The following is a 14,855-nucleotide window of genomic DNA, read 5'->3' on the forward strand; positions in this document are numbered from 1 at the left end:
CCATGTGCCTTGTAAGTGTTAGGATCAAAATCTTCAACAGAAAAAAACCCAAACCATGCATACACAGTTACTTTTTCATAAACTGAGACTGGAACACAGGACTCTTTTTCCTCCTCCCTGTCACAGATCCCATAGCTGTGCACTAAACTCCCCACGGAACTGCAAGGGGAGACTAACTGGGTATTTTACTGTAGAGTCTGTGTCTCCGCGCTGAGCACTGCAGCACACCGACCCCTTTGTAGACCGAGCCCCCCATTAGCATCTGGCACTGCTGCAGCTGTTCCTGGCACATCGCTCTAAGGCTAATGTCCGCGTTGCAAGAAAGATGTTGACGAAGCACAAGTAAGGACCCAAAAAAGAACTGTGAAAGTGATGAAAGGCTTAGCTAATGCAAAAGCAGGCAACTCATTTATTTTACTGACAAAAAGGTTATGAGGCAAATTCATGATAGTCTAGAAGTACTCTCACGGGAGAAACAGAAATTGGATACTATTGGGTCCATCAGCCTACAGGCCAAAAAAACGGGATCCAGAAGCTGGATGACAAGGCTAGACAAATTCCTACTCAGAAGGAGGAACAAAATTTTAACACTGACGGTCAACGGCCGTGGAAAAAAATATGAAAGCTTGTGGCAGATCGTCTCCATCATTGCCAATTTTTAAACCAAGGTGGACTCCCACCCCACAAAAGACATGCATAGGTCAAACAGAAACTATTTCATGTAACCAGCAGAGTGTGTTGAAGGATTCTTTATCCTAGCAAAAGGCTTTTATCTCAGTATCTCTGACTGCAGCCAACACTGGATAATCAAGAGCATGCTAAAGCCTTTCAGCTTTACTGAAGCCAACTTGGGGTGTAAAACTTTCCAGAGGACAACAAAGGGAATAACAAAACCAGTACTATAGGCTCTGCCAAATCTCAAAATAAGCAAATGCTTCTGAACATCGATTTTTCTCTACTGATAGACTGAAGGTATGATTAACTTCCAGAATGCTAGGGGATGCCAACAAGAGACCCTGGGAGATGCTGAAAAATTGGAGAGGCTCCAGCAGAACACTACCAAAAGCATTATAAGGCAGGAGAACTTGACATAAGAAGAAAGACTGATAGAATGTGGTTTGTTCAGCCAAGAGAACAGAAAGCTCAGAGAAGATTTAATCAAAGTCTTCCAATACATAGGAAATAGTTGTAAGGGAGATGCAGGTACTCTCTACAGAAGGATACTTGCTATATATACAGGATACATATGCTATAATATCTGATGTGTACCTACCGTTGGGATTTGTTATACCACTGTCTTTCTGCTTCTTAAGTGCATACTACTGGTTCCCTATCTGTCCTCTAGAAAAAAAAAGGATGCCAGAAGGAAAATGCACTATTCATTGCTAACATTGTCATGTATTTTTTTCTGTTTTGTTGAGACAAGTCAGTAGCCCTGAAATCAAAATAATTTCTTTTTGTCAAAGCTAAGGGTAGATCCACAAGCCAGATTTACTCTCCTTAGCCCTGAACATGTTTCTCTAAGCTTCTGAATTTCAGTCTACTAGTAGTTCTTCATCTCTGGGCTTTAGTGACCGAACTCTAAAAAGTAGCTTCAGTCCAGTTCAGTCCAGGCCTCTCACATTTTTTTTTTTTACCGCCCCCCCCAAAAAAACCCCCATTCAACAGCATGGTCCATTTAAACACCTATACCCCAGCTCTTTGTTGTTGTTGTTATTATTAGTTACATACACTCGTCCTATACCAGCTGGAGGTATATAATCGACAAATGTTATTTCTCTTTTTAGTGTAATCAGTATCACTAATCTAATCCTTTATTTGTGGTCTCAATTTTCAAAAGCAAAGAACGCAAAACAAACATTTTTTTGCTTACACTCCGAAGTATAAACAATAGTAATCTAAAAGTGTACAGAGGGCAAATGAACTGCGATAGTGGCATTTAGTCCCTTCCACACATTTGTAAGAACGCAGGGCACTCAGTACTTTCAGTAACTGCCAAACTATTCAGAACACTTAATATATTTTACAAAGAGAGAATAGAAAATTAATAACATCCTGGAAATTAAATACTCTCAACAAATTTACAAATTGCTCAAAGACTTCCACTCTTTCTGAATGAAACAGGAAGTTACAGAAGAGATGAAAGACACTAATTGTACATCACAGCCCATGATTGATTTCTTTTGATTCTGGCACATGATGTGTCTAAAAATATAACATCTTCTGAAAGTACTGGTTTAGATATACCAAATTTTAATGGTCTAGAAAAATAGGCAGGAAAAATAAATAAATTCTGCAAACAGCAACTTTAACCTAAAAATGCTTTTAGGGAAGGAGTGGCAAACATTAATACTGTTTTAGCAGCATATCTATGCCCAGAATAAAAGCCATAGGTTGACATAAAAATAAGAATAACATTCTCCCTGATTTATTCCACTAGAATTATCAATAACTGTAGTACTGAATTTTTAAAATGCTACATTGACTGCAGATGACCACAGCCCTTGCTTAACATACAGCACAACTTGGCAACCTCTGAAAAAACCACACAACTAACCCAAATCAGCAAGAGAAAAGCAAACCCATTTATCTCACCATTTAAAATTTCTACATAGAACTACCTCTTAGAACATATTTTGTTTATGGGACTTCAATTTCAATATTCCATGTAACACAGATCTGCAGCCATATATGGAAATAAAATGTATTTTCCTGAACAACAACTTACAAGGCTCGACTTGTGTAAAATCACTGCAATTTGAAGTTATCCTTTGAGGCACAATGTTTTTCAAAATAAGGCTCAAGTAACTTAAAAGGTAAGTAGAAACTGTTTGCTTCATTCTTCATGCTATTCACAATAAATAGCATGATGTCTATCTTCCTTGTTCTACTGGTATGTTTATAAAAATGTACTTACTTTTAAGCTTCAGTGTCATTTTGATGCAAAAGTTAAAATAATTCTGTTTCCCTAAAATGACATAACTATATTAAAAAAAAAAAAAAGTATTTGTTTTTCAAAATGAAATCGAAATTTTAAAAAGTACAGATTTCTATCAATGACAGCTGGGATTGTCACAGTACTACAACTGTAGTATTTCACCACTTAAAAGATCTTCTGCAAAACAGTAAGGAAAAACAACTCCTAATATTTGGATTTTTAAAAATTACTAATCTGCAGTATGTCATGTAGTGAAGTATCAGAGCTGAGTTACAAGCCAAGACCCAGCTGCAAACACAGATGGGTTCCCTAAATGTCATGGAGTCTGGAGCCAGTCCACTTCAATCAGGGGGCCCAACCAGGAGGAGGCTGTAAAATTCCTATAAATGGCTGAGAATTACAGGAGGAGGACAAGCCCTACAGCACACTTGGAGCAGGCAATGTCTTCACAACAGATCTTTAACCCAGCAGACCTCAGGGTATTCAAAGGAACAATGCTTTTCTGAGTCAAAGATAACACTGATACCTGGAAAAAATCCTTGGTCTTGGAAGTTAGGCTTTGATGAGGCAAGGAGCAATGTGGTTTACATGCCAGAGTAGTAATGCATCTACCGCAATATGTCTGCATCACATAATTTTTTGAGCAATATTAGTTTTTACATTGGTAAGCGCTATGTGGCTGCAGATTGTACCACTTAAGCGTGCGATTCAGCAAGACATAACATTACTGACACCCTCATTATTAACAAGTGACTACCTGTGAATTAAGTCTGTAGCAATTCAGAAATGAAGAGGGAAATAAGTTTATACTCCCAAGCACCCACTGAGGCACTCCTGGCTCATTTACCAGGCTATTCAGTGCACAATTAATCATTAATTCCACAAAGCACCTACCTGCCAAACCAAGTGTTCCTTTACAACAGCTGTACCTGATAGACAGACGCTCAGCACAATCGTATGAGATGCAGAGGTCAAGACGCTGGCAACTATAGCGTCCCTCATGTTGAAGGGCAGCATGGTATACACCACAAAAATAATGAACAAGAAAAATGATACCTGTGCAAGACAGCAAGACAAAAAAGAAGCATGTCAAATTCACTTTGGAATAACATTAAAAAAGTAGCATTTAATTTTGAACTGTCTTCAGCATAAAGTTACACATCATTTTTTTACAGGAAAGTTACTGCTAACTACTGCAGAAAATCGATTTAGGAAGAATACATTTTAAAAAGTGTTGGAAAATGTACATGATATTTGATTTAAGCGGTGCAATTTCAAGATACTACATCGTGGTTCGAGAACTACACAACACTCCAAACTTTTCAAATTTAACTTCAAATTTATCTTTTCAAATTCTAATTTCATTAACACTGTTTACAGTTAGAGCGTAGTTCTCCTGGGACTGGTGGTTTCTGATTGTGAACTGCATTGCAAAACAATTTGCCAAACTCCTCCAGAGGGCCTAAATTTCAATGCAGAGAGATTTCATTCATCCCGATGCACTAAAAATTCACAATTAATATAACATGACATTATGCAAAAAAGCCCAAGTTCAGCCAAGCATTTTGGTTTAATAAGATTATACTTCATGTGTATCTACACGATGTATGTCACATTCCATTAAAACACTACATTTTAAGCTAATACATTTATTTGGACATTAAAAACAACTTCAGACAATCACAGCCCATAAGCAGAATTTACTGTTAGCTTCTTTTAAAGGGTATTAGCATCCACACTAACTTTATGGAACAAACTCTCCAAACGCACAACCCAACCTGTAACAGCAAAAGGGATTCCTTCGCTATACATACAAAAGATCATATATTTGATGGTATGCATACGTTCCAAACTCCACCACATGTTTGAGAAAATGTAACTAGATTTGGGACTCAGATTTTGCATACTCAAGTAAGTAGGCAATTCTGAAAATGTGCCAGCTTGCATATAATTATATCCCTAAGCAAGCCTTTCCATCAGTTTTAGTTGACTTACAAGCCTATTCACCCTCTAACAGTTGTACGCACACAGTATTTAACTCTGAAAGCTCCCAAGCAGGTATGAGCAATAACAATTTGCTGCTCACTTCTCTTACTGTCAGTTTGTTTTCTTCACATCTGCACGTGATGATTCCATAGTCAAAACTGAACCCTGATGTATGTGTACCTACAAGACAGTGGAGGCATTCTTCTCCATCATGGAGGCAGAATTGGATGGAGAAGGAAGTCCACTTCTGTTCTCCACTCATCTTTCTCCAGTTCCTCCATTAAGATTAATCCAACTCCTTCCTGATCACTCATACTCTTCTTGATGCTGCCCCACCATCCCATATGCTCAAGAGTCAAGAAGTTCACTGGCATGAAATGAAACGGAACTGCAAAGGACGTGAGGGATAATAAGAAAATAAAGTAACAAAAAGGCAAAGGGAAAACTTTGCTTCTCCACTCTTCCAACCTACCAGCTGATAGCACCAGGTCACAGAACTGTTTGATATCTGTTTAGTTTCAGTCCTCCCTAAAAGTTTTAACTATGAGCAAATATTAGTAAAACCAACAGCAAAGAAAAGGGTGTACAAACTTGGTCTAGATAAGAGAAGGGTTATGCAAGTATGATGTTTTCAAATTGTCCTGGCTGGGTAAAAATCAGTGATACTGAGAGAACTAACTGATAGTCTCAAAACTTGGGAAAAATGTAGAAAGTTCTGGTAGGCTAGAAAAGGGAAACCTAGCACGTCTTTGAAAGGCTGGGAAAAAGCCTAAGGAATTAAGAACTGGGCAGCTTAGCTTCAATTCCTGGAGCAATAACAGACCAAATAATAAAACAATTCATAATCAAGAGTTCTGAAAGTTAAGAAAAACGTAAATAACAGCCAATGTGATTTTGCTGAGAACAAATCACGTTACAGCAATCTCCTCTTCTTCTGTCACAGTAACAGACATCAGGGTAGGGGGAAAATCTGAATAATGAGTTGGCAGTAACAAAGGATGTGAAAGGTCCTCTAATATACACATAAGATGAATGGATGCCAGAGGCAAAATACCTTACCAGCATGTAAGACCAGCTGCCTAAGAGTTTCCAGTTAAAAAAATGGTTTGAGGATGAATCCTGGACCCTAGCCCTAGAAGGATTTCAAATGTGTCCAATCCCAGTGACTTTTCATGAAAACAAGGTTTTGTTGTTTTAAAGTTTAGCTTTCTAATCGACTAGAGTGAAGATGGCATTTACATATTTGTGAGAATTTTATGATTAGAAAATAAAAAGTCATCCTTCTCTAACTGTTCTGTCTCCAAAAAATAGAACTTGCATGTTTTCTATGCTTGAATATGGTTTGACTTTATAGCCAGACTAAATGATCCACCCCACTTGTGAGATACATGCTAGGTACTTACTAAACTCATTAGTGGATATAAGATACAATATCATGCTGTTGCTTTTCAACTTTGACATAAAACAGACTACTAAGCACATAAAAAAGATTTTGTTACATTGTAACGCTTCTAGTGGTATCAGCTGTATCAGCTCCAAATTTGTTATACTGCTGTAAACAAGTATCCTTTCTTTAAGTTATCCCACTACTTTCCTTGATCAAAATAAATGGATAATTTCAACCTTCCACAACTACAAACAGAGCTTTTAGAAATTTCAACCCCTCCTGACACTACATGTTCAGACCTCAAACTCCCTGTTACTCAGCATCAAACAGGCTGAGTTGGACTGGAACTGTGTTGAAGAACACTTGATAACAAATTGACCTGTCAATTCTTGTATTTGCATCTTCAAATTTGGGTCTGAGAATGCTGTTGCAAAGCAGGAGATGTATCAGTCAGGCTAAGATAGAAACTCTCATCCAAAATGCACATAGGAATGGCTCCTGTCAATAGTTCTTGATTCTTGGCCACACTCCTTTTCTCTTATTTCCAGTAATGGTCTAATGACCCAAGGGGTTGAGAGCTCCATTTATCACAGAGGTTCCTTTTTTATTTCACCATGGCTCAAGAATATTCTTCCCAAGTACCCTGAAATAAGATGCTTCTACCTTTCATCTTGATAGCAGACATACACGACATGTAAGGCTTGGGACCTTTCAACATATTTCAAAATGTCACTGTATTTAAGTTTGATACTGTAGAAGTCAATACTCAAGGCTTCTGAGCAGGGTGATTCTTCAGGTACAAAGAGGAGACAGACTTTCTGGACTGAGTCACAGTCTGCAGAATGGACAGCAGCCCTTGACCCTTTCCATGATCTTTTTGTAAGAATTAGCAGAATATTGCTGACACAAACATCAAAAAGCAGTGATGCCAAGCTCTGAAGGACCCCACTATCCCGTTGCAAGAGTTGCTAATGCACGTCACCGCGGGTCTGCACTTGGTGCGTGTACCCATCAGTAAACACAGTATTAATTTACAGTGCACTATTTTTGACGCTACTAAAAGCAGCCTGTTCCACCAAAGCGTGCCATAACCACAAAGCCTGTCGCTGTTTTGAAACTGTGTTGGAAGCAATCTTTGATGTGAGTCATCACTACAACTGCCTAGTTGAAACACGCTTTTTGTCCTGATCTGAACTTAAATTACTTTAGGAATTTGATTCTCAGAGACTTTTTTGATGAGCTTATGTTATCCATACCTTGGAGATGGGGAGTATTTGGGCATTGATGGCATGCATCATAGCACACAGTGCTTGCTTTTGATTAACACTGGTGTAATGTCTTACAGAGAAGTATGTGGCTTTCCTGCTTTTATTGAGGGGTATCTAGGACTCTTGCCTGTCATTCCTGACTGTCAGAGCTTAGCAAACTCTGCGTTTGCTGCTCTCTATATCTCTTCTCCCACACTTCAGTAGTGCCACATTTTCATCTGCTATGTAAGCAGTTCTCTTCCACAGCAATTTAAAGGATGATGAGCTGCCATAGTGCAGCTGCCTAGATGGGTATGTAACAGACTATTTTTCTGCAGATGTTGTGCAGCTGCTTTCAGAAGGGCAGTGAAAGTTCTCATACAGATTGCTGCAGCAATGCCATTAGAGACTTGGACACCAAATGGTATAATGACAGCATGGCGTGGGATATCACTGATGATCACGAACACTCACAAACACTCATTCTTGTCACACAACACAACATAAAACTATAGATAAGCATCTTTCCGCATCTTGCAAAATGGAAAGATTTTGGCTATACAGGATAGAGTAGCAGTTCCTTCTTTAAATCAAGCCCATCCTGAAAATTTTTAATGATAGCATTTTTGTCCCAGCATCTCCAGATGTACGTAAGCCACTTCAGCCTCTGACCTATACTGGTGACTGTGATCTAGGAGAACTGGTATGAAGTCGATAATACTTGGTGGTTCACAGACATTGCAGTTGGAAAGGTCACTGGTTTGGACTGTGATGGCACAAACTGCAGTGGACCCAACCTGTGGACCCAACCTGGTTTTGGAGCCCATGGACCCAACCTGTTCTCAGAAACCTCATCTCCCTGGTGTCGCCAGTTTCTACTCTGAGTGGCATCACCTTAACTATGAAGGGTGTCTGGAGTAGAAAGTTTAAGATATTTTACACATAAAATTGTCTTTCCTAGCATACAGGGTACCACAGGGGATGTTGCTTTTGACACTGAGAACAACTGTACAAAAAGATACTAATCATTCATTTTCTACAAATTACGTTCCAACAATGACCCACAATTTCCCAGCTAGACAGCCTTTTTAAGATTGTGTTAAATGGTTAATCGTTAAGTGGCTTGGCATATGTAAAATTCAGTCAACTTAATGTTACTCTGACCAGAATTTCCCCTTGAGGAGTATGACATCTTGGAATGGAAGCAGGCATGCAAATCTAAATGTACTGTTTCAGTATGAGTTAGGGGAAAGCACTGCTTTGGACACAGACAACAGTAATGAGGCTAGAGCTAATAAAATCTCTGTAGTTCTTTGGGACAACTTCTTACACGTAAGTGTAATGACAGCAAAATGCTTGGGAAAATAGTGCTAGCTTTTAACTGTGTAACCAGAAAAGACCCTGTTCCCATAATTAAACTGTTAGACTACAAATATTCACACTAAGTGGGCCAGCCCACTACAGGATCACTTTCAGAGGTTTTTCAAGATCAGCTTCCTCCTTACTGTGTATAGGGAGTAAAAATTCATCAGGTAATTAAAGAATTTTCCCTTGGAAAGACACTTGGATTACAGCTACTGATTTCAAATGTTGTCTGTATACACAATCACACAAAAGACAACACCCTAGTTTTTCCAAATGAATAACTAGGTTTCATAACATAATTGGCAGGACCTACTAATCTTACAAGATAGCTACAAATACTATATTCATGTTTTAATAAAATGTATGTATTAAGGTATCAGAAGGATATTTATACAAGCTATAAATATGTTAAAACTTTGTGTAGGCAGAGTAAAGGTTGCAAATATGTAAAGGTCTTTGCCATTCTACTCCTGAATTCCAGACCTCAAATCTTCAGACTTCTAAAAGCCGGGCAATGTTCAAAGAACAAAACAAGCTACTCACATAAACCAAAAAATTCATTGACTACTGAAATCAACTTCTGTTCTGAGTCATCTATAAAAAGGCTTAAATTATGAAACCACTGGATAAGGTGAAGGTGGAACTGTTGTTCACCAAACCCTGCAACACTAGAACAAAAGGGCACTCAATGAAACTAGTAGAAGATTGATTTAAAACAGATGAAAAGAAAGTACATTTTTACCTAGCAGATAGTGACCTCCTTGAACTTGTTGCCACAGGAGGTCATAATGTACCGGCAGGTTCAAAAAGAGATCAAACAAATTCATGGACACCTTGTCCATAAACCAATAATAAAAAGACAGGGAAGAGATGTACCCTCTGATATCGCTAACACAACTGTGGAGGTTGGCAAGGTATGAAGGGAACAGACCACAAAAAGCGATCAAGCTTGTGTGCTGCCTTTTAATAGCAGCTTCTCTTTCCATTCTTGGGGACAGAATACTGTGCTAGATGGACCGTGGTGTGATCCTGCAGGAAGTTTCTTGTGTTCTTCTGCTAAGAGTCAAACATACAAAAAAGAAACAGAAACAGAAAAAGAAACAGAAAAAGAAACAGAAACAGAAAAAGAAACAGAAACAGAAAAAGAAACAGAAACAGAAAAAGAAACAGAAAAAGAAAAAGATAAAAGAGAAGAGAGAAAAGAGAGGAAAGAGAAAAGAGAGAAGAGAAAAGGAGTTACGACACAGTAACCTCCCTGACTTTAAAATAAAGCAAGGGAATTCAGACCAAGAACTGAAAGTCCAAGGAGACTATGAACAGAAACCACTGTAGAACCATCTGGTAGTTGGAAGGGAACTGTGAGAGGAAAGTTCAATTTTCAGCAGCAACAGGATAAAATATATAAGAAGCTAAGTTTTAATTCATATAAAACCAATGTTTCTCAACTGTTGGGTATATCATAAACCTCAAGAACAAAACCAACAATGAAGATTTTGCTTGTGATTTACTCCACAAAAATATGTCCACAATAAATTATTATTTCATGCATTTTTACCAAATATAAACTTCTATTTTCCAATAATTATCATACAGGTAGTAAACAACCATGTAAATCATGCCTTGTTCTTCGTCATGGAGAACTCATACTAATAATCCCTTTCTTTCATGCAGAGGTCTGCATTTAAATGTCATCAGGAAACAAACAGTCATTACAGCCTCTGCCAAAAAATTAACCACAACTGTTAGCAAAATAGGATAGAATAAAAGTAAGTTGGCTGCAGGAAAACAGGTATTTTAAAATAACTGTGCAATAAGGGACCTTCAAATGTGCTGCTGAAGTCACAGATTAATATGACAGTAAGATGAAAAACTCCAGAAAAGGAAGGAAAATTCACATTTGGAATAATCAAGATATAATCTGATTGCATGCTGACTACTGTGTGATTGCTTTCTGTCACAGAACCTTTCCTTTCACTGAATGGGATCAGTAAGAGGGGTATGGGATCTAACCCTAGGAGTGACCCAAGGACCATCAGCAGTGATCCAACAATCCAAAACAATTTTTGGTCCTTCCTGCGACAGAAAGAGGGGACTGAGCAACCATCATCTCCAGCAGCTTTGAGAGTATTCCTGAACACACTTGGAAAAGAAAGAATTTGGTTCACTCTCCAATGCCCATTTGTACTATCCTTCTCTTCCTCACTTAATTCTCCTCCTTCCCCTGTATCTTGTCACCCTCGTTTCAACCACAGTATAGTCCAATTAGTCAAGAAGACAGATTTGTTCTGTTACAACGCTGACAGGTCCCTGCAAGCAGAAAGGGAACTTCATAAAGCACTATATAGCCCAACAATGGCGTGCGTTTGCACTGATTTGAGTCTCTAACTGGACAAGATGACAATAAGCTATACCTTTGTTTTTTTCAGTGATGAGACAAGTGAAAAGCATCAGAGAATACATCATTCATCCTTGTTATTCTTCCCTCCTGTGTTTTGCCCGTAAATATTAAGATCAGAAACCTACAACAGCAGTAATAATTCCTGATCATCACAGCTAGCATTTTCTCTAAAAGGGATAGCTGATACCCTCTTTAATGCTACCTTAATATTTTTTCTTGGTTTTTTTTGTTTTTTAATCTAAGGCCAGTGGGAAAGGGATTAGAGCACATTGCTAAAACAAAAGCCTCGTCTTCTCATGCCGCTGTAAAAGTAAAACCAGACATATTTAACTCTGACTAAGACCATGCTGCATCCTCTTCAGAACAATACCACACAATTCTAAAATACACTGCAGTTAAACTAATGCATTTTAAGAGCAGAAAATCAAAAGAGATCCAAATCATTATACAGCATATGTAAACAGACTGAAGTCCAAAGTAATAAAAAATAATTTCACTCAGACTATTAAGGAGGTAATTTTGCAACACTCAAGCACTTGTGCCTCAAATTTAGGAGGAGTCCAGTAAAACCATACATTGAAAACATTTTCAAAGTTGCCCTAAAAATGAAGAAACATACACAACTGCGAAAGAAGCATAAATTGCATAAAAACCTAACCTGGTGAAAGTCCATGTTAAAATATGCATGCTTGCACATACACAGAAAATATAAGCAATGACAGCAATTAGTTTAAATTAGAATTATAATAAGTTAGTAAGGGCAGAAGATGAATACACTACATTTCAGGAGATCTAAGGAGGTTTTTCTGCATGTTAGGCATGAAAGAAGTCTAACAGTAAATTTGATCAACTATTATAAGAGAATGTAAAACTGTTAATTATAATAATAGAAAAGCAGAACCATCAAATAAAAATGTCTGCTCTCTATTAAGGAAAAAGCTAAATGATATATTTACATTATGGTACAGAATAATTGCTGTACAGTTTTCTGTTCCAAAATAGTAATTCATGAGTATATAAAGCCACAGACACTAATGTTGAGATTTTTGAAACAGCAGGTCCAATAAACTATGCTCAAGCATCTTATAAGAGTTCTGGATTATCTACATTGATTTTCAGTACCTCCCAAACACTGGGACAGTTCCAGAGAACTGGAGGCAAATTAGGTTGGTAAAAGGTAAGAATAGGAAGTGAAAAACAGCAAACAAATGGTCAACTTTTACACTGAAGGGACTGTATTGGAGGACTCAGAGAATTTATTCAATGTCTTCCTAATTGTCTTGTAAAAAGGAGCAGAATAGTGATGCGGCAATGTTTGATGGGTTTTTAATACTATTCAAGGTATTCAAAAGCAACACCACATGGGAAAAGTTGAAGTGCCTCACACTACTGTGACTGGGCCATAAAATAGCAGATGAAATCCAACATGATAAATGCAAAATAGCAGGCATGGGAAAAACAACTTTAACTGAACACTTACAAAAGCAGGCTTCACCTTAAGTTACTACAACCTCAGAAAAAGATAGAGGAGTCACTGTGAGCAGCTCTTTGAAAAAACAAATGATAGCAGTGGTTGAAAAGGCAAGTAAAAGGGCAGCAATTATTAGGAAAAGAATAGAGAATCAAGCATCACGTTGACATTGTATGAATCCATGGTGTGCACATTTCTTGAATAGCTCATGCAACTCTTTTCTCCCCATCTTAAAAAAAAATCCAAAGAACAAACCCCCATGTTGGTAACATCCCCCCTCAGCTTTCTCTTCTCCAGGCTGAACAGCCCCAGCTCGCTCAGCCTTTCTTCAAATGAAAGACGTTCCAGTCCCTCAGTCATCTTTGTGGCTCTTCACCGGACTCGCTCCAGTAAATCCGTATTTCTCTTGTACTGGGGAGCCCAGGACTGGACCCAGCACTCCAGATTTGGCATCACCAGTGCTGAGTAGTGGGGAAGGATCACCTCCCTCGACCTGCTGGCATGGCTCTTCCTAATGTAGCCCAGGGCATGATCGCATGACCAGGTCCAGCGAAGTACCACCCAAAACCCTGAGGAGGTCTAAGCCCTGACAGACCTATGCCCGGACACACTGACCCACGGGAACTTTGCAGCCATCAGAGTAGCCTTAACAACACATCGAGAAGCCCTGGAAATCTTCTGTGTTCGCGGTTATCAGAGAACCTACCAAAAGCAGTGTCTGAAAGTGAAGAAGGGAAAAGGAGAGGTCATGGCAAGAAGCAAAACAGTAGTGCAGCTCAGCAGAGTAACTGCACCTCTGCGTGCTGAGGTGCACGAGATGTTTCAGAGCAACAAGTACCCAGGGTACGGCACCCGCTAATGCAGCAACTTCCCAGGGCAGGAGGGCATGCCTCTTCTGGACCTTATCCACTACCAAGCAGGAGTATGCAGAGGGTAATGCTGAGAAGAGCAGTCACTGCCCCGAGAGAGCAGGGCCCTCCTTTCCTTGAGACGTGCAAGGGTCAGCAAAGGACGACAGCCCTGGTGAGCTGACATTTGCTGTGGCAGGTGTCAGAATAAGGGGAAAATAACCAGAAGGCTGATAAAGGGTCATGGTTGGGGTATATCTAGCAGAAAAAATTAGAACAGCGAAGAGCTTGAACAAAGGAAACGTGGATTTCCTTTGCACAGATCAATAGTGTCGTTTAGCAGCTCAAGACAGAATCTGCTGCAAAGGAAAGACGTGGTAAATGGAAATGACTGAGCAGTATGACTCCACTTACAGAAAGCTGATAACCTGAATGGATGGGTTTTTTGCAAATCATGTTTTTTCCTAAGCGTGTATTTTTGGGCAAACCAGAGAAGAAACACAAGAAATTGCCAAGGAAAGGAGCCTCTCAACTGCCATGAAATACTGTGACTGTGTGCAGAGTGGTAATAGCATAATGTTAATAGAAAGGAAGGAAACAGATTTCTTCTTTAGGAGAGCTGCCAAAATAGGACATAACACCTCCTTGGAAAATTTTATTAATCACAGCAACAACATGCCTAGAAGTGTGTGATGTCAGAAGAGTGGACAAAACCATGTTAAGATAATCTAAACTTTGAGGGAAAAAACCAAGGAAAAATTCATAGCATTTAATTGTCATGACGCTAAGACAGGTTTTGTAGCACTTACTCAAAAATCTGTGTTATTCCCCTGCAACACTTGCCTTCCCCAAAGGTCTTCCAATCACCTGCTAATACATTTCCAAAGACTTTAATACAGGGTGAGACTGCCACTTTAGTTGTTGCACAGTGCCTTTGGGACCTCAGCCTTTCGTATTGCTCAGAGCTTTCTATTCGCAACCCTGGCTGTTGTGCCCATGGACCTCCACACGCCAACCCAAACAGTGTTGCTCTGGTGGGTTCTCAGGGGAAAGGATTGCCACTGGCATGGTATCACCTCTTTTTTCCCCTTTCCCCTCTTCAGTTGTGGGTTTTGGTTTACGTTAGGGGACCCAAATAATAAGCATGCAGAGAGGTTAACGGCCAAGCAGCACGCAGCACCCACCCCTGACATAAGCGTGCTCCAGTCAGCACTA

At 39.1% G+C, this 14,855-nt stretch overlaps 1 protein-coding gene across 2 annotated transcripts in view; it reads right to left on the reverse strand.

Annotated features, from left to right (window-relative positions):
- ADCY2 (adenylate cyclase 2) overlaps nucleotides 1–14,855 on the reverse strand; it is a 225,566-nt gene that overhangs the window by 151,272 nt on the left and 59,439 nt on the right. The window contains exon 3 of one of the 2 annotated variants that reach the window (XM_052782027.1): nucleotides 3,833–3,994. The exons of the other annotated variant lie outside the window; for it this stretch is intronic. Coding sequence (XP_052637987.1) covers nucleotides 3,833–3,994 — 162 coding nt within the window. The remainder of the gene's footprint in view (nucleotides 1–3,832; nucleotides 3,995–14,855) is intronic. 2 annotated transcript variants of the gene reach the window in all.

This window comes from Harpia harpyja, chromosome 1 (assembly GCF_026419915.1).
Source record: "Harpia harpyja isolate bHarHar1 chromosome 1, bHarHar1 primary haplotype, whole genome shotgun sequence".
Lineage (NCBI taxonomy): Eukaryota > Metazoa > Chordata > Aves > Accipitriformes > Accipitridae > Harpia > Harpia harpyja.